This window comes from Adiantum capillus-veneris, chromosome 3, assembly GCF_014529385.1.
Source record: "Adiantum capillus-veneris isolate H3 chromosome 3, ASM1452938v2, whole genome shotgun sequence".
Classification (NCBI taxonomy): domain Eukaryota; kingdom Viridiplantae; phylum Streptophyta; class Polypodiopsida; order Polypodiales; family Pteridaceae; genus Adiantum; species Adiantum capillus-veneris.
In genome coordinates this window covers 77,178,023-77,199,171 of record NC_140933.1, presented here as the reverse complement: position 1 = coordinate 77,199,171, position 21,149 = coordinate 77,178,023, and the positions used below count along the sequence as shown (strand labels likewise).

Sequence of the window (21,149 nt, the reverse complement as noted above, 5' to 3'; positions counted from 1 at the left end):
CACTCGCAGCAGAACCATAAGAAGTGGCTGCATTATTGTTACCACCCTTTCTTTGAGAAGCAATAAAAGCCTGTTCAACTGCACGCTGCCTAGTCCTGTTTTTTCTGGAAAGTGACTCTTGCAACAGCAATGTGCATAATGCATCAAACTTGACAACTTCAGGATTTCCTTGGGTCATCAATCTCCAAGTACTAGCAAAAGTCTGGTAGGAATCTGGTAAGGCATCAAGAACAGTCTGCACAAGGGAACTATTTGAAATGACTTCACCTGCAGAAATAAGCTGCTCATTGATATCCTTGACACTAGCAAGGAAAGTGTCCATATCATCTTCCTCATGCATAATCTTCGACTCCAGCTCTTTACGCAGCAAAGCAATTTTAGCCTCATTGAGGCTTGCATAAAGACCTGCTAGAATATCCCAAGCCTGTTTTGCAGATTTTGCTGAACGGATGTGAGGAACAATGGTTGCGCTTCACAGACAACGCAATCAATGCATGAGCCTGCGCATCCTTAACATCCCAACGAGCTTGTTCTGCCGTAGGCAAAACAACTCTAACAGCTGCAATCCTTGCAGCAAGACCTGCAACATCCTCAACATCGCCTACATCCTCAGAACCAGGACGTACATCAATGCCCTGCACAATGTTCCAGACACCTTTTGACACAAGAACATGTTGCATCATATAAGCCCACATAGGGTAGTTGTCCCCATCCAACCTGTCCTCAACAACAAACATCTTGAACACATCTGTATTGTTGTTGTCAGCCATGGTAAATGCTGCACCTGATGTGAAAACTGCCCGAAAATAGGAGAAATGGAGCGGGAACAACCTGTGCTATATAGCACAAACCGTAGAAGACTATAAGGCACCTGTTATGCAGAAAACGGCACTGACAAAAATTCTGCACAAAATGACGAAATAGCCTGTGTAGTACTACTGCCTGTAGTGGAAACGGAGGCCGAAATGAGCCCAAATCAAAATTCTGAGCAGGTGTGTGCTGGAGCCTGCGAACGCTCGCCAAAGCTCACTGAAATCGGAGAAAGTGAGCACGCGTGTGCTGGAGCAGCTGGCGACTAATCCCGGGAGGACGTGACCTGCTCTGATACCAATTGTTGGAATTAGGGTTGCAGAGAAACACACACAGCTTGGAGAAGACGAAGGAAGCTCAAGGCACACAATAGAGAGTGTATTACTTAGTGTGCAATGGAAAGATAGATAGCCCTAGAGTGATGGGCGTATATAAAATGCACGGGGGAAAAAACCTCCTAAAGAGGGAAAAAATGCCCCCGGCGGTCCTAGTGTGTTCACACACATCACTACCACATGTATATGGTAACATGGATGTCCCTAGTTTCCACCAACACTAGAGATGGAATCAAAAGTAGCCATATTTTTACAAAGAGTTTTTATTCGAACAATGAGATTAAACTAGTAAATTAGCATTAAAAAGTATTGTATCAATTAAAAACTTGAATCGTTAGCCTATGTTACTAGATCCTACTTAACTAATTCAAGCTTTGTGACAAGATTCGCTTCATAATGCATTTTGGACATACACCCTTCCAATGATGTCCTCAAGATATATCCTCCTACACGACCACCATAAAAACTTCCTTGGTTGGAATAGATTATAATCTTTAAAACTTGCAAGACCTCACTCCTGTATGCTTGAAAATAAAAATTGCTTATTCTATAGACTACCAAAGAAAATCAAGGAATATTGGGAAATCCAAGGTTTTATTCAAAGCAATGGTAGGTATAACATAATATGCGCACCCTAATGCACTCTACTTGATGTAATGACTTTGCCATGACATGGAAAATAAGCCTAAGTAAACAAGAATGATTGGGGGAAAGCCATAGCCCTAATGGACCCTATTGCACTCTACTTTATTTTAAAGTTCTTTTGAAATTTCCATGACATGGAAAATTAAACTAGCAAATCAAACAATTATAGTAGGTTGAGTGACATAGCAATAATTGCATTGTTGATACATCATTGGTGGAATTATTAGACATTACTCCATCAAGAAGTTCAATAATAGGAAATCCTTTTGTCTTACCCATATGTCCAAATAAATAATCCCCTAGAATGTGCAATTTTTGGATCTATGGTGGGTATCCATGTATGCCATGCATCACTGAATAAGCATGATTTAACTAATACTTGAGTGTTTGGTTAAGATACGATAAAAACACTGATGAAAGAAAAAATACTAGATTAGACCAACTCAAAATGATGCATACAAGAATGGAAACTCACACAAGAGGAGTAGAAGCGATGGGTTTGTATAGGCAGAAAGAAGGTATCTTGACTAGCACTAATTCGGGAATATTCCACTTATCAAAGGAGGGAATCAAGGATCTAATAGTGGGCTCAAAAAAATTGAGCTATCTGAGTGGATGTAGATCTGTGAGAGTAGTAAAGACTCCATGTGACAAGTGTAGATACATCATGGGTAATGAAGGGTAGGTCATGTGGGAAGGAGCAAGACGAGTTCTCACAACAATCCTCTCCTTAATTTGTGACTAACATGACGACAAGGTACAAGATGAATTCATGACAATGACCCTTGAGGAAACATGTCTCCCATAGAGACAACAACAACGTCCCCGCTCAACCAAAAGGTTAGTAAGTACATGGACTAGCCAACAATATCAACGGCTATCCACAACAATATAGCTACCTTGAAAACAATGTAGGAAAATCTCAAGAGCACACAACAAAAATAGTAGTATTACTTAGTGTACTAATACAAAGATAAGTCTTGCCCTAAAATGATGGGCATATATGTAAACCGAGAGAAGAAACGTTGAGGGAAAAAAGTGCCCCAATTCTAAGTCGAACATCACTATCATAATATGGTAAAAATCCTCCCTACGAGTGATTCAAAGAACATGAGTTGGCATTGTATCGGAAAGTGCCATACATGACGAGCCCAAAAAGGGTAGTAAGCCCAAACCTTTGCAAAAAGCTTCGAACTTCTTCTGAGGAAGAGCCTTTGTAAAAAGAGCAAGAGGCTTGTCCTATGTAGGTGCATAAGCTAAGTTGGCCTCTCTTGCAGAGAGTCTCTCCCTGAGATAATGACAATGCACCTTGATGCGCTTTATGCAATCATGGAAGACCGGGTTCCTCACAATTGTCCAAACACTTTGACGGTCAACAAAGATAGTGGTGGCAGACTACTGTCCAATACCTGTCAATCAAAAGTTGTCTAAGCCAAATGCACTCAACGTTAGCTATAAAGGTGTCCTGAAATCAGCCTCACAACTAGGTGTGGCCGCTTCATACTCAACCACAATATGCATGTACATGAAACAAAAACCAATAGTGAACATGTGTGTGTTATAGCAACCAACCCAACTCAAATTTAAAAAAGCATGTAAATCTAGTGGCAACAATCTTCCCTTGAAACTATTCAAAATGTATAGTACTACTTAAGTAGCAAAAGATCCACTTAGCTACCTTCCAATTCATAGACTCTGATCTATGTATCAATTTCACCCACTAAATTTTAAATTTCATTTTGGGGGAAAGTTTTAAAATCAAATAAATTAGATGTTTTGCTTATTTGAATTCAAAAGCTGTCTTTTGATCGCTTGCTTAATACTAAAGGTTTGAAAAATGAGCTCGAAATCAAAATTTTGAAGATACCAAAATGAGCCCAAGATTGGAGAAAGTGAGCCAAGAGCGTGATGGCGACATTGCTTGAGATGCGAAAGCCTTTTTTGATACCAATTGCTAAAAATATGGTTGTGAAATACACGTGAAGATAGAGAAGATGAAGGCAAAGCTCAAGAGAACAAAAAACAAGAAGTAGCATTACTTAGCGTGCTAATACAAAGATAATTCCCTAGTATGATGGGCAAATATACAAGCCGAGTTGGAAAAAATCTCCTAACACGAAAAAAACAATCACTAATAGACCACACTGACCACCATCGAAACCATGGAGAGACAAAGTAACAAACTTTCACTATCATAGAGTGATGATGTGGCATATTGGTTGACAAAACAAGAGATCACACTGATGATGGGATAGCCCATAAAAAACTGGTGTGATTTATAAGCGATAAATATGTGCCCTAACATAAGTGTGTTCACACACATCACTATCATATTACGGTAATAGAAACCGTGAAAAACATTTAGAGTATATCATTGTCTGTGTCAAAAGCAAAGTGAATATCTCCCCTTCTACCACATGAAGCTTTGCTTTGCCCTTGGATTCTTTGCCTTTTGCCTTATAAAAGCATTTAAATGGTGGCTAATTATTCTTGCCACAATTAGGGAAATGGTTCTTTAAGAAACATTCACTTGCTTAGTACCCCTACTTGCTACATTCATGGCATCTCCTCCCCTTGGAAGAGACAAGATAGGCTCTAGTGGTCAAAGCTTCATCTTCATCATTGGAAGTAGAAATACATGGTTGTCTTCTTCTTGTTCTTGAGGATCTTCTTCTCTTCTTGCTACAAACTGTTGATAACATCTTCAAGTCGTGGAATGGGCTCCTTCTCCTTGAGGAGAATGACGAGTTGGCCAAAATCTTTTTTGTCTTGAGGATCTTGGAGAAGCATTGGTACTTTGTCTTCCTCTTAAACAATAGATCCCAAATAGGTCAATTCAAGAGTACATATGGAGCTCAATCTATCGACAATGGTTAGATATATCTTCACCTTCCTTCAATCAACATCAAGGCAAAGAAAGGTAGTTTTCAAGAAATCTTAGAATTATGGGCTTTGGCCCCAATTAGCTTCTCCATGTTTGACCAAGCTTCAAAGCATGTCCAAAAGATGAACAAAGTATCATCCATAGCTCTAAGGATAAATCCAAGTGCCCTTTCATCCTTTTGTTAAAATTGGTTTTGAGTAGCCCTAGTTTGGATGGTTTCTCTTGATCCCATGGGTTTGATAATAACCGAAAGGTTCCTCTTTATAAGGTAGCCTCTAGTTTTGATGAGTGAAGAGTGAAATCCAAACCCTTGGAACTTTTGGATATCCTCTTTCCCCATTGACATAAACAAAACAATTATTGATAAGAAGGTAATTAAGCAAAATAAATGAGCTGCAGAGTTTAGGTCTCCTTGTTGGATGAGGCTTTGAATTCAAAACTTGGTGAGGAAGTTGCTCCAATATAGCTTGATATGCTCCCGAGAAATGTCTTCAACATATAAAGCCAAAGTGAAGAAATGTTAGCTCTTTGGAAAACTGACAAAAGTCAACAGTGGTGCAAAAAAGTGTGTTGATTCTCCCAACACAATAACTCTGGAAAACTGCAAACAGTGGTGCAAAATACTTTAAACCAAAGCGACTTTGAGGGCTTGAAGAGGACTTAGGGGCAACCTCCAAGCTTAGAGAACTGGGGCAATTGCAAGAGAACAAATCTTTATGCTGCTCGTCAGGCTCGAAAAAGGCAGATTTCAGCTAATCAAGAAAAACAGAAGCATCAACAAACTACTTTGTACAATTGAGCAGACAATATAGTGCTAAGAACTTCCTTCAAAGTATGTATATCACATCACAGACTTGTGAAAAAACCTAACATTCTCTGCAATTGTCACATCTATTACTACTTTATGTGATAAAATAAAAATAAAAATCGGACTGTGAAAGTTCATTAGGGTGCAAAACTCGTAGCAAGTTTTCATACAGAAAAGGTTTCACAAGTTTAACTACAATTTGTTTTACTTTATACATAGCTCATGATTATTCTTCTTCGTAGATATAAACCATCACCTTGAATAAACTTAATTGCACACTTGGTTTACTATGCTAGAAGTTGAAACGTAGCTTCGCTTGATATGCATACATAGACTTGTCTGAAGTCTGATGTGCATACAAAAATTCTTCAATGCACAATCAAAATGATCATATAACACTAGAGGACACTCTGCACTTGCAGGGGAAAAAAATCTCAAAGAATCCTTTTGTACCCTTCTGCATGGAGTTATAAAAAATAGCTCCTCAGAATTTTCAACTTTTATATTTTGATCCTATATATTAGTATATGTTTCATTTTTTAAAAGATTCTTTTGAGACTACAGAAGGTTAGGTGCAGTTGTGTGGATCTCATACATGAAAAGTCGACGCATGGTATCTATCACATACAATTTGAAAAATGGCCTTTTTGTAAAAATAACTTGGCTCTTGCTATATGTACATGCATGCTATCCAAATAATACTTCAATATTGGTGTTTTTTACAACTTGAAGAAAAGGATTTTCTTATATTTCCAAAACTAAGCCCATCAAGTATAAAATCAAGCCTAACTTGATATTTTTTTTTCGATATCAACGAGAAAACCAGATTTGGAGTATGGTGAGAATTCTAAATTCTTTGTCAATAATGCACGACAGGTTAATAATAAACTGAATAAGAAACGTTTATGATACTTGGAGCCACCAAGAGTTCTGCTAGATTGTCAAATTAAAAACTTATCAGGGAACTCTGAACAGTGTATTCATTTTGACCTAGAAACAATTTCTTGAGGCCTACAGAGCTTGTGATTAGCTTCATATAATAACAGCCGGTAAGAGAACATTACAATAAAGCGCCCCAAGATACTTCATTGCTTAATCACAAAAATAATGGCTACACATACCACTACTGTTGATACCTTCACAGATTTTCCATGATTTTTATGGCTATGTACCAACTATGCTTTTTTTACAAGACTAATGTTACTGCGGTCCATTATAATTGTCCCATATCTAAACTTGGGTGGATTTATCCACAATTTTATGGCTCCCTAGTCAAACAAAATTTGGGATAGAGTCAAAGTTCTACCAAAAAATTGGGGCATCCAATAAATTTGAATGACAAAGCAAGATGGTTTAGTCACGCAAAGATCTTAACACTAAATAGCAGCAGTCAGATGCTGACTCCAATAGCGTTCGTTGTTGATTCTTGAACAAGGTCGCCAATTTAACATCCCATGCACATTCGTCTATGTCTTTAGTACTGCAAAACCGTCAATTCATACAAGTAGCTATTTGAAAAGAGGGTATCATCTGTTATACACATTTTGAAATTACATATATGAACAATGCAGCCATGGTATTGCTAAGAATGATAAGAACTCTGCTATGCGTCTCCCCCCTCGTGCTATCTCTCTCCCACCCACTTGCCACTCTCCCCCCTCCCCCCAAACCCCGCTGACTGTACGTGTTGATTCGTTTTCGACTCGCTCCCCTCGCCATCGACTCGTCTTCTTTCTCTTCCACAACAACAGGCACAAATAAAGGCTCATGCTCCGGCCTACAGGGACTACCCTCGCCCGACCCTAGCCCACATTCCGACTTCCTCCATTGCCAACGGAGCAAGCGAGCCTTGTAGCAGAGGTGGAATGCCTTCAGGCCACCGCTGTCATTTGCAAGATTATCGGCACCCAACCAAGCAGAGGCGAGGTGCGCGACCTCCTCCAAGTCCGCCTTCTCATGGAGGTGGAGAAGATCATTGACGTACAGCTCCTCAGGCATGGTTACTACCAGATCGAGTTTGAGACTCCCGAGATGGCTTCCAAGGTCATTTCGATGAGCCCGCTGGCCATCCGAGTAGTCAGGGCTCATTTTCGACATTGGTGCCATGGTTTCGACCAAGATTCTGATGTTCTTGTTGAGAAAGCAGATTTGCCCATTTTGGCCTGCTTCCCCGACCTGAGGACAGGGTACCTCCTGCTTTTATCTAGGATTGGGATAGTCTTGGAGACCCCGCGTATGTCAGCTTCATTGCTGCCAAGGCAGCAGGTATATCTACAGTACACGTTTCGATTCAGGACACCCACACTCTCCCAAAGGTAGTCCTTTTGCCTAGGGTGAGTGGTGGCTGGTTTCGCCAGAGTGTGGAGTATTCGGGCTCCCGAACCAGTGGTTCAAATGCAGACAGATGGGCCATCTTGCGAAGGCTTGTCCCCGTAGGAGAACTTGACCCGCACCACACACCAGCATTGGGTTCCTACAGGGAATAGTTTTGACCCTCAAGAACAGGATGTACTTGAGGAGTCTTTTACCACCTCAGCCTCCATCAAACAAAAACCCCCCCTCCCCCCTGCCTACCAATTCCTCTACTCGGCCTCCAAACTCCCCCTCCCTCACCCTCCCCTCCCCTCACGTCCCTCCCATCTCCCCTATTGGCCCCTCAGTCTCATCTCCTCACCTTGAGGTAGCTTGTTTCACAGTACATGTTCTTTTTCTGGCAGCCAGAGGTGCAAAGGCCTTGGATACACCGGTTCGTTTCTCTTTTCCGATATGTGGTAGACAGGGATTACACCGAGTGGACTATGCATATTGTACTAGATTAGCTCCATGTCCAAGCTGTTGAGTTCTCTCCCCACACGGGGTAACTGGGAGTGACAGACTTGATTCAGACCCTTTGCTAGCCAAGTTCTTTGTGACACCGCCTGACGTAGCAGTTATAGACACATTGTGATATACTTTTTTGCAGACACCCATAGTGCGCCTTGCTATGTATTTGTGCATGAGGATTCCTGGAGAGAGCATGTAGCCCCTCACGGCACGCTCATTTTGGGCATGGGTTGGATAGTCACTTCAAGGATGCCTCTCTCTAAGGTCACTCGGATGCAGATTACTCCTTATTCAAGCCGGCTTCGAAGATTGTGAGGTTGGATGCCGTGGCAGCATCGGTTTTCTCTCACTGATCCCATAAAGATTGTCTCATGGAATGTGCAGGGGCTTGGTGTATCCCAGTTTCTACGCCAAAGCACTTTGCAAGTTCAAGGTAGCCTTGTGGGGTTCTTGAACATTTATGCACCCAACCATGTGAGTGCAGGACTAAGTTTTGGTCACTAATTGTGGAGTCCTTGCCTCATGCAAAGCAGTGATGCATTGGGGGGGACTTCAACATGCCTTAAGACCCCTTGGATAGGATTGGGAGCAACCATGCTACTATTCACGGGGCTGAGTTGACTGCATGGGAGCGCCTATGTATGACTTTGAGGATTTCACATGTATGGCAGCATGCAGGCTTTGTACGACCCTAAGACATCCTCTCTTTCTCTCGGTTTGACCGCAGAGTGAGGGGCATGAATCTATTCAAAATAGATCGTTTTTACGCTAGTGACCACATCGGTGACATAGGCGGTTCAATATGCATTTTGGCAGGGACCACTCTTTCCCATCATGTGCTAGTGATTCTTACTTTGTCAGATAGATAGAGGAGTGGAAGTGTAATGCCACGTATTCAGCACAGAATTTTGCTGGATATCCGATATAGAGCTCAAAGAGCAGGTTGTGGCGCTTTGGACAACGACTATGGACACATGGGGAACCCTGCTGCTAGAGCGGCCTCTGGCCTTGTGGAGCTTGGCCATGACCCGAGAGGAGGAGAAGCGGCTCTGATGGGGCATTGCTTCCTTCCAGCGAATGCAGGAGTGTGACCCAGGTAGCCTTTGGATGGAGGAGCAGATGCAGTAGGCTGGAGCTGATCATTATTGAAGAGCGGCGCCACGAGTTTGCCTTCCATCGTCAGGCATCTCAATGGACTCAGGTGGGAGACAAGGTTACTGGTGAGTTCTTTGAGATAATGGATCCTCGTCATGCGCACGTTACTGTTTGCAAGTTGAGAAGGCCGGATGGATCTGTTGCTATAGAGCTCGATGATTTGCGTGCAGGTGCTGCTGACGTTTATCGTGAGTTGCTTTCAGCCGTAGAGAGTCGGGATGCATGCATAGAGCAAGTGTGGGCACAAACGCCTTGTTTAGTCACTAGGGAGATGCACCAAAGTCTTGAGAGCCCTCTCTAACCAGAGGAGCTATAGGAGGCTCTCAAGGAACTTCCTTGGGGTGGTTTGACTCCAGCTTCTTCTTGGAGTATTGGGAGGTTCTTGTTCGAGACCTATGTAGTGCATAGCAGCACATTTTGTACACTCGGGAGATGCCACATAGCATGAGTGAGGGTTTGATCTGTCTTGCTAGATTTTCTTGAGTTCTTGCATCAGCCAGCTGGAGAGGTTGATTAGGAACTTTTTGTGGTCAGGCGAGACACACAGTCTGCCTAGGTCAAAGTCTCCTCGTAGGTCATTACTTTACCTTGCTCTGAGAGAGGATTGGGGATCATTGACCCAACACGGCAGAGTAGAGCCCCCCTTAGGAAGCTTATTGTCACAGGTCTCCTTCCACAAAAGGAGCCCTGGAAGGAGCTGTTGCTTCACTGAATTTGTGCCCGGGTCCCACAAACGGGCGGCCTATGGAGCCCTTCCAATTGCTGGATTTTCAAAGAGTTGTGTAGATTGGGCCTAAGCAGGAGATGGGAAGGCTGCTTTGCTTTGAGCCTGCTTTGGTCTTGGAAGGAGCTACGGAGTGGCCCTGAGCAGCACTAACCCACATGCATTGAGGAGCGTTTGAGGCAGCCACTTACATGGAACCCTATGGTCAGCACACAGCAAGGCCACATGGCTAATAGCCGACCTCATATCTGTTGGGGTCCCATGGCGGAGGGTCCAACCCGCACTTTTGGGGACTCGCTGCAATTTACAGCACTTCCCGAGGAAATTCAGAGCCTTCAGCTACGAGACATGAGGGGGGTGCAAAGCATGTGTCGAGATTTTGTAGAGGATATACTAGCAAAATGGCGCAGCCCTCTTGGGCCGGAAGCTCCTTGCTAGATGGGGGCTTTCACGCGACTCGAGGTCCTCATTTTAGTTAGGGCTTGCTTAGACACATTGGTTCTTGCATGTTTTTTAAGGTTCAAAGAGAGGGTCGCCTACATAGAGTCACTTCCGAGGCAGTAGAGGTGGCTAAGTGTTGCTTTTAGCGGATCCGAATTGTGAGCATCAGTGGGAGGACTTGTGTGCTAGACCCTGAGCCGTCAGCTCTTGTGTCGGGACACTAGCGATTATGGGCTTGGAAAGCCGCCCTCCGTTGTGAGTGCAATGGGACCCGGGGGATTGGTTTCGATGAGATCCTTTTACTCCAGCCGATCACCTAGGGACCCCCTTCTTGCAATACACAACTCGGCTGGGACGTCATATACTAACAGCGCGAAGAGAGGCTCATCCTGCTGCAACGAATCATTGGCAGGGGGAGGGTCTCATGACCAAATTCTTGGCAGACTTTTGGGAGCGCTTGTGGGACAACAGATAGTCGAGGAGAGTCACCATGTTCTAGTGGCTAGTTGCCCATCGAGCTACTGCAATTGGGAGTTGGTTGGTGCACAATGGCCTCTCTATGGTTTGTACCGCTTGTGACCATCCACTTGAGACCAAGCGCCACCGTTTGTGGGATTGCCCCATGGCATAGCAAGTTTGGCTTCGGATTCTTTGGCAGATGCCTACACTTTCTAAAGCTATCCAGTAGACTTGGTGTGCTGCAGCTTGATCCACTCTCAAGCCCACTTCTCTTTGAGATGGCTTCATGATTGTGATACAGGAGGGTCAGCCTGCCACAAAGCTTGTACCTAAAGAATGGAGCATAGATAAGCGTTGTTGGGAGCTCATCTGCAACCTGACACTGTGGTTCATCTGGAGAGGCCGATGCTTCCGCATCTTCGAGGTACGACCTGTCCCACCGGCGGAGACACTACGTGACATCTGCCTAGAGCTGATCCATACACTCAGGGCCAGTTTGAGAGACTTCATGGCAGCTCTGACTGCATGCGGGAGCAGTGTGAGGCCTTCCTGCGACTTTGGCAACCAGGGCCCTTTTTCACCATGGTTCATGGCACGCCTAGATGGCAATACCGTCCACCAGTGTGGTTGCTTCCTCCTCCCATATCCTGATTTAGCCATCATTGTACATATTTTACCTTTTCATTGGGAGAGCCTCCCCATATTTTCATGTAGCCCTCTGTAACAAGGGCAGGTTGTAGCCCATTGGCAGTTTTCTTAACTAATAGAAGGATCTTTTTTCTTGGAAAAAAAAAAAGATTATAATAACTCAACTTCTCTAAATGAGGCGAGATGCTTTTTTCAATACAAAGACTAGAGGCTTTTGACCAGAACTAACAGGCTGCAAAGTGGTGGGATTCGAGAGAGAATGGCATGGCCAAACCTGTAGGTTGAACTTCATTCAACCTACAAACCTGTAGGTTGAACTTCATTCAACCCTACACACTATCTGATTGACCATAATTGGACCAAAAACTTAAGCACCATCTGTAGACAATGCCTTACACATATTTTGAAAAGGGGAGAAGGCCTTGGACTACAGACATGCCTAAGAATTTACTAGTTCTCTTGTTCGAGAGCAATTGCCTCCCTGTACAATGCATTCCACCTTACAGATTGGAAAGGCTTTATACAAAGTTTGTGTTTGAACATCTGAGACCTTGTCACACATGATAGCCTGTCAAGCATATTCCTAGAGTAACATGGGACGGATCCCAGACAGCTGGGATGGAGAATGTGGGACAATATTACAGGAGAAAATAGTTTCCACAAGAGAAGTTTGAAACAAGGGGGACGGTTTAGGACGGCAGGGTAGGGGGGGATAGTTACGATGAGAAGCCCAAAAATGGGCGTCCCATGCCCAAATATGGGTGTCCCATGTTACTATGCATGTTCCTCAGCTAGAATGAAGATCTATTTCAACAACCCTAGAGGTTGATGTCTAGCTCTTCTCACATCAGCCCTCACATATTGCATCCATCCCCCCTCAAGAAAGTGAATCTGAAAGGTGGTTCTAAGCCTAACAGCCTGCATTGTCATCACATCATGGACAGTGTACATCAAGAAAACCAAAAGTTTACTCTAACAAAACTTCAGACTTTTTCACCTAACAAAGTCCCCAAGTTGATCAAGCATGCTACTCAACAGTGATGATACGAACTCATAAGCCTTTCTTTTACTGTCCAAACTCATCTGTATAATAAGCATAACCATGTTAGCGCGCTCTCTCTCTCTCTCTCTCTCTCTCTCTCTCTCTCTCTCTCTCTCTCTCTCTCTCATAGGTCACTTTGGCCTTTTGAAGACGTTAATATAACATTTCATTTCATTTCTCTCTCGCGCCCCGCCCCCCCACATCATGGGTTTGGACCTCTCTGTGTCAATGTTGTTAGAGTTTTTCCATCACTTTTTTGCTGTTTATTAGGGTTTTAAAACTATTTTTTAATTGTTTTTAGGATTTTGTCACTGTTTTGTAGGGTTTTGAAACTGTTTTTTGTTGGTTGATAGGGTTTCATCGCTGTTTTTTAGGAACTTGCCACTTTTTTTTGCTATCTTCTAGGGTTTCAAATTTGTTTTTTAAGGTTTCGTCGCTAATTTTCTCTGTTGTTTACGGTTTCACATGCGTTTCTTGCTGTTTTTTAGGATTCTCTTGTGTTTTTTTTTTTTTAAAAGAGTCTCTCTCTCTCTCTCTCTCTCTCTCTCTCTCTCTCTCTCTCTCGGGCATAAGGGCAACAGGACAAGCTGGATTCAGGAGGGTTTATTCCACTTTAGATCATATTCTTACGCTCAGAGCCATTATTGAGGAAGGAAGAGGATTTTCGGAAAGCTTTTAAAACAGTACCAAGGGCCAGATTGATGCGTAGGATGCAAGAGTTAGGGGTTCCCAAAAAGATTATTTGGGGAATCATGGCTTTATACGGGTCAATAACTGGTTATGTACGTACTCCAGAAGGGGATTCCGACATTGTTCATTCCACCGTTGAAGTAAAGCAGGGATGCCCACTGTCCCCTACTTTATTTGGTATGTACATAGTGTTGCTAATTGGACTATTTTCTTATTTTTAATGATTAATCTGTTTTTTAGGATATTTTATTATGGGCACTAAGAACTGTTAAAAAGATTGTAGCTACAAGAACTGCCATCAGGAACGGACAACTCTGATGTGTCATTTGATGGGTGACGGTAAACATCGCGAAGGAGTTTCCGTAAGTTCGATGAAAGGGCCGGGTTACGAGTACCCCTGATGCGTCACATGATGGGTGATGGGTGCATCAGTAAGGGGGCATCCCGTAGGCTAGGGAGGAAATCCGAACTGAGTAAGAAAATACGTGTAAGAACGCAAGCACAAGAATAAAGATGGGTTCAACGAAGCATTTTACGAAAAGCAGGAACAATCGCGGGAAGGCAGACGCTTTCCCGCGAGGAATCTATGTTTGCATTGCATTCGTGCATGTGGTTGTATCCAGGGACGCCTGGGATGTCATAATAATCAATATCTAATTCTCCTAAATGATTTTCTCATATTAAACTGATCATTTAATGTGGGGAAGTGCCAGGGGAGAAAAGGCTAGAATATTGGTTAAGCTAGCAGACCGGCCACAGTAGGGATCCAAAGGAGGGAAAATAGGGATCCAAAGGGGGGGCCATCTGCAAAAGAGCCATGTGCAACAATGGGCTAAAAAGACCCTGAGGTTCAGCCCATTAAGACTTCCAAAATGCTAAGGTTCCAAAATTCAAAGGTTGTGTCCAAAGGGTTAAAGCTTAGGGGAGAATTGGATGCTTTGTGTGCTCTCCAAAGTCAACACATATCCCTACATGGGAGGGGGCGAGCCCTTCTTCTAGGGGATGAGAGAGAAAGCCACACACACACACACAGGCTCCCTTTACACAGGGAATGAGGGACACATGTCAGCTCCCTCGGCCAGATGCCCACGAGGTGTGCCCACTTTCTATTGGATGACCCTTGAAGTGGACCAATGAAAATTAAGCTAGAGTAAATCTAGTTTAATTAATTTAAAAACATTTAATAAAAGAAACCAATGAGAATTAAGTCTCCTAGAAGACTATTGGGCAATCTCACAAGGGGTCCAATGAGCATTCAGGAGCCCAATGGCTTGCCTGATTCCTATTGGCCAGGAGGCAAAGGGATCCAATGAGAGTTTAGTTTAATTATTTAATTACCTAAAGCTCTCACAAAAGGGGAAAGGGGGACACATGTCAGAAGGCAATCACTTATGCTGCTTAATAGTCATTGGCTTGACTTGGGGAGAGCCAATGAGGGCTCAGCAAGAGCAAATAGCAAGAGGGCTCGCCCAAGAGAGAGAGGGGGGCTGATTTTTGCAAGGCATTAACACACACACACTCACACAATCTCATGTGTGAAGAAAGAGAAGACTATCTCTTCCCAAGCTTTAATGGAGAGCTCATCACCTACTCCAAGCTTGTGAGATAGAAGCCTACATCAACACACTCTTGGCATGTGGATGCAAATCCAACCAAGAGCCAAGCTTCAATGCATGCTCATCTCCTCTACCAAGCTAATTACTAAGCTAAGCTATGCTAATATGAGTGATTATGTGAGGAGATGTACATCTTTCTCGTAAGATACTCCTTCCTCTCAATCTACTCTCATACCCTGCTAGCTCTCACCATCTTCGAAGGTGTGTGAGGTCTTGGGTTTGAGAACGGGGATAATTCAAGTTGTGTTTGCTAAGTGTTTTGCTTAGTGCATGAAGCTTTCATCTTCATTGCACTAGCTAGTCTTGAAGGAACACAAAGAATTGTATTGTACAATGTCTCTCTTGATGGGAGAAACCATAATACAAAGCCTTTTGGAGGGGAGACCGGCTCCATGCAAATCCGGTCCTCAACTGTTGTCCTTAGCTTAATTTCTCTCTCTTTTGAAAGTATTGTTGATGCTATCTAACTAGGTGTTATTCTTTTTGTTGCTCTCTCCACCCAAGCACTCTTGTAATTCTCATTAGGAATCTATTCTAATGAAATGCCCACTATGTTCATGCTCATTTCCGCTACACACAAGTTATTAGGCCATTAAATATTACATTGGTATCGAAGCACAAGGTTTCTCTTTTCTTGCTCAAGAAGGGAGGTCCTCAAGCTAGCTACAAATGGTTGGTATTATTAATTGCCTGTGAGTAAGTAGAATAGGGATTTTTGAGCCTTGCAGTGCGCCTGCCTTTGTGCAATTAACGAGGCATCACAATCGAGAGCTATGGTCTTAATAGTGGAGTCCTACGGGGCTTACCTACGGCTTAACCACTATTGAGCTATTAGAAGCTTGACAGGAGCCGGTGCTGTTTTGGTGTCGAAAGACCCTCTCTTCTATTCCTTGCAATTAATGGTATTCGAGCCGCGGGTACAGTAGCTTGAGTGTTTTTTCTAAAGGGGTAAAGAGGAGTAGCAACTAGGGCTTGAAGTGCCAAAGTACACCTAAAAAGTTTACACCTAGAAGTTGTTAGAATGGCTGACAATAGTAAAGAGAGTGAAATTAATGTTGATAACTTTGATTTTGCTCATGAGCAAGCTACTAATGATGCTTCAATGCTTGTTAACTATCTTGTTTCTAGGCTTCAACAAGCCATGGGTAATCCATCTCTCCAAAGTGGAGTGCAACGGCAGCTCCGTGCTCACGGGATTCTCCAAGCTCATCACCATGACGAGAGAACACCTAGGAAGCCTCCTTGTGAGACTACCAAAAGAGGTCTCTCTCCGATTCGGGAAGAAGAAGAGAATCCATATGAAGGGCTCAAGAATTTACTTCTTGATGATGCATCTCCTTCCCAAAGGAGAACTCAAGAGCCTCCACCGAAGGAACGAGAAAGAAGCGAGTCTCCCGCCACCTCGGCGGAGATGGCTCCACGAAGACGGCGGGCTAAACGCTCTCCATCACCACCAAAGCGGAGAAGACCATCGTCTTCTTCTCCTCACCACAATTCAAAGAGGGATGATAAATAGCAAGAGAAGAAAAAGGCGAGAAAGAGGACACCCTCTTCTCCATCTTCTTCATCCTCTTCCTCTTATGAAAGTGATGGTGAAGACGACAAAGATCAAGACAAGAAAAAGGCGAGAAAGAGGTCACCCTCTTCTCCACCTTCTTCAAATTCTTCACCTTCTGAAGAAAGTGATGGTGCAACCTTTGAACCATCAAAAAGAAGAGGCCATAGGAAATCCTATGCCGCATGGAAGAGGTCGTCCAAGCTGAAGAAATAAAGAGGGAGGGAAGAGCATCTCTTTCCTTACTTATGATGGCACCTTTGGTGCTACGGACAAAGTCTTTGCCTTTATCCAGCAATTCGATGCGGCATTTGGAGATGAGGGCTTCACGGAATCCTCTAAGCTACTCCATGTAGCTATGCACTTTCAAAAGTCCGCCAGACAATGGTGGTCTAGCCTACGAGCCAACGGTGAAGCTCCACGAACATGGAAAGCTTTAAGAGCTTCCATTATGAAGCAGTTTTTGGCCACCGATGCAAAAGACAAAGTACTCACCGAATGGCGAAGCTTAAAGCTCTCCCCCAATGAATCCATCCACAAATATGTAGACAAGTTTTGGGACCTACAACTCAAAGCCACTGTCTTCAAAAAGTTGGATTTTGGAGAGCAAAAGCAACAATTTTGTGCGGGCTTAACCGAAGAAATGGCGGAGTATGTCAACTCCCAAAGGCCACGTACCATATCGGCGGTAATACACCATACTATGGTGGGCTCTCGAATCAATTTCCAAACGGGGGCTAAAAGAAATAATAAGCCCCCGGAAAACAAGGGTTCCAATGAGCCTAAGGGGAAGGACAATGTCCAAAAGTCTCCTAAGGGCAACTCCAACAAAGCTAAAGAGAAGGGAGTTCACAAAGGTAAGAATAAACTCTCTCCTGAAGAGCTTGAGCGTTATCGTAAGGATAACCGGTGTTTCAAGTGCGGCGAACAAGGGCATGCGTACCGCGCTTGTCCCCAAAAGAACAACCGCCAAGATCCTCCTAGAGCTTCCTTGGTTGAAATCCTAGAGGAGGAGACTCACCAAACTCACCACAAAGGATCTTCTCTATGCCATGCTTGGGGAAAGGTAAGAGAACATGATGCTTTTATTCTCTTTGACCCTGGTTCTACTCACAATTTTATATCTATGGAGTTAGCCACCAAGCTAGGCATACAATCCTATGAGATGGGAGATGTCCTACCCGCAGACAGTGCCTTCAAGGGGCAAGAAGCTTCAGTCACTCCCTTAATTGGGAAATTGAGGCTTCATGTCCAAGGCTATGTGGACAAAGAGGACTTCTTTATCTCTCCTCTCAAGCATGAGGATGTAATCCTAGGGGCACCATGGTTTGACCGCCTGGCTGCCGATGTTAAATTTCCTGAAAAGAGAATCTCCTTTAAGTTCAGGGAAAAAGACATGTATATAGATGCTAAGGAAATGGGTAACACTATCCCCATTGTACATACACCAGCTTTCAACAAGTCAATAAAGAGCTCTATTTCCGTGTACATGATTTTTGTTAAAGACTCTCAAAATGAACCTAATGCTTTAGCAAAAGAAAATAAAAGCAACCAAAAGGAATTAGAGTTATCCAATTTTCTCAAGGGGTTTCAAGATGTTTTTATTGGCGACATCCCTTGTGAGCTACCTCCTAAACGAGGTAATGATGACCATGCAATCGAACTTCTTCCAGGAAGTTCACCGCCTAACAAACCTCCTTATAGAGTTTCTCAAGCTCAACAAGAGGAGATTATGCGGCAAGTGCATAAGTTAGTTGAGAAGGGTATGGTTAGGCCAAGCTCATCTCCATTTTGCTCACCTGTGCTATTAGTGCAAAAGAAAGACGGCACATATCGTATGTGTGTCGACTATAGAGCACTAAATAGGATCACTATCAAGAATAGGTTTCCCGTTCCACGGGTAGAAGACCTATTTGATAAGCTACAAGGATCGACCTACTTCAGTAGGATTGACCTAAAAAGTGGCTATCATCAAATAAGGATAGTTGATCAAGACATTGTAAAGACCGCATTTCGCACCACATTTGGTCTTTACGAATACATTGTCATGCCTTTTGGCTTGACCAATGCACCAGCCACATTCAACCGCTTGATGGAGAAGCTGTTCAGGCCTCATCGAACCTTCACTGGAGTGCTTACACGAAGTCCAATATGTTTTACCAAAAATGTTGGTTTCCTTTGAGTGTATTGATCCTAAACTTTATTCACACGCATGAAAAATATTCCTAACTAAACATAAAATCATGTAAGCAATAGGGATCCATGACACTAACAACAGAGGCCACCAAAATACAACCTTGAAGCCAGAGACTCACGTTGACCTATAGTAAAGTTGTGTTTCCCATTGACAAGTTACCAGTTTGGTACATCCAGTTCAAAAGGCACATTATCAAATGAAGCAAAGAAAAAACCAGGGATACCTGTTCAAGACAAGAAAATGCTGCATTGCGAAAAATAGTTTTCTTCTTTGAGCAAGCAGCCAGTACTGCACTCATTATTGCAGTTACATGGTTTTTTCATCACACTGGAGCAAATCTAAGGTTGGTGGTATGAGCCTTTATCGTTCGGGTTGATTGTTTCAAGCCTGCATTTTGCCCATGAAAGAGTCTTGAAAACATTTCAACCTACGGACTAACTTAAAGAGCCTGTTGTAGACAGAAAAGTTGCAAGGCGCCGTGTCCTTCGAGATGTACAAAATGTTAAAAATGAACAAAGTTTTTGTCTTATAAGACTTTCTTTTTCTTTTTTGTGCACAAAAATGAAGTAGTATGCATGCTTAGATCAAGTTTGCGGAGACGACGTCTCCCAAACACCAGGTAGAGCTTGTCACTCTATTATGGAAGACTGATAGGACTAATGTGCAGACATGCTTGCGGCAGCCTAAGGCTCCAGCCTAAGGCTCTCAAGCGCCAAATGGACTAGTCATCCATTGTGGAATGATGTCGTAGGGTAACATAGGGATCCTCTACCCGCTAAGAAAAGGACTCATGAATATGCTTTATCTTCTCTACACCATAGTCAAGGACGACTATGATTTCAAGAGAGAGGTAATGTCATAATAATCAATATCTAATTCTCCTAAATGATTTTCTCATATTAAACTGATCATTTAATGTGGGGAAGTGCCAGGGGAGAAAAGGCTAGAATATTGGTTAAGCTAGCAGACCGGCCACAGTAGGGATCCAAAGGAGGGAAAATAGGGATCCAAAGGGGGGGCCATCTGCAAAAGAGCCATGTGCAACAATGGGCTAAAAAGACCCTAAGGTTCAGCCCATTAAGACTTCCAAAATGCTAAGGTTCCAAAATTCAAAGGTTGTGTCCAAAGGGTTAAAGCTTAGGGAGGAATTGGATGCTTTGTGTGCTCTCCAAAGTCAACACATATCCCTACATGGGAGGGGGCGAGCCCTTCTTCTAGGGGATGAGAGAGAAAGCCACACACACACACACAGGCTCCCTTTACACAAAGGGAATAAGGGACACATGTCAGCTCCCTAGGCCAGATGCCCACGAGGTGTGCCCAGTTTCTATTGGATGACCCTTGAAGTGGACCAATGAGAATTAAGCTAGAGTAAATCTAGTTTAATTAATTTAAAAACATTTAATAAAAGAAACCAATGAGAATTAAGTCTCCTAGAAGACTATTGGGCAGTCTCACAAGAGGTCTAATGAGCATTCAGGAGCCCAATGGATTGCCTGATTCCTATTGGCCAAGAGGCAAAGGGGTCCAATGAGAGTTTAGTTTAATTATTTAATTACCTAAAGCTCTCACAAAAGGGGAAAGGGGGACACATGTCAGAAGGCTATCACTTGTGCTGCTTAATAGTCATTGGCTTGACTTGGGGAGAGCCAATGAGGGCTCAGCAAGAGCAAATAGCAAGAGGGCTCGCCCAAGAGAGAGAGGGGGGTGATTTTTGCAAGGCATTAACACACACTCACACAATCTCATGTGTGAAGAAAGAGAAGACTATCTCTTCCCAAGCTTTAATGGAGAGCTCATCACCTACTCCAAGCTTGTGAGATAGAAGCCTACATCAACACACTCTTGGCATGTGGATGCAAATCCAACCAAGAGCCAAGCTTCAATGCATGCTCATCTCCTCTACCAAGCTAATTACTAAGCTAAGCTATGCTAATATGAGTGATTATGTGAGGAGATGTACATCTTTCTCGTAAGATACTCCTTCTTCCTCTCAATCTACTCTCATACCCTGCTAGCTCTTACCATCTTCGAAGGTGTGTGAGGTCTTGGGTTTGAGAACGGGGATAATTCAAGTTGTGTTTGCTAAGTGTTTTGCTTAGTGCATGAAGCTTTCATCTTCATTGCACGGGGGTTTCCAATCAACGAGCAAAGAAAACTGAGCGAAACCAATTTTCGAGCAAATATGGGCAACATTCTTGACAATTGATGTGAGTGCAAGGTATATTGAAGAAAATAATCATCTCATTCTAGATTCAACGAGCACCTCAACCCAAAAGGGTTGTACACTAAAAGCACCACAAAGAAACGGAGGCTT

The 21,149-nt window shown here is 43.2% G+C and overlaps 1 protein-coding gene across 1 annotated transcript in view; it reads right to left on the bottom strand.

Moving 5' to 3' along the window:
* Positions 1-4,132: 4,132 nt before the first annotated feature.
* Positions 4,133-21,149, bottom strand: part of LOC147461143 (SET domain-containing protein) — a 143,225-nt gene continuing 126,208 nt past the window's right edge. Inside the window, exons 10-13 of the mRNA XM_086508763.1 lie at positions 12,730-12,815; positions 6,860-6,962; positions 5,346-5,426; positions 4,133-5,163 (exon numbers count right to left, since the gene is read on the bottom strand). Coding sequence (XP_086364889.1) covers positions 5,077-5,163; positions 5,346-5,426; positions 6,860-6,962; positions 12,730-12,815 — 357 coding nt within the window. The 3' untranslated portion in view covers positions 4,133-5,076. The remainder of the gene's footprint in view (positions 5,164-5,345; positions 5,427-6,859; positions 6,963-12,729; positions 12,816-21,149) is intronic.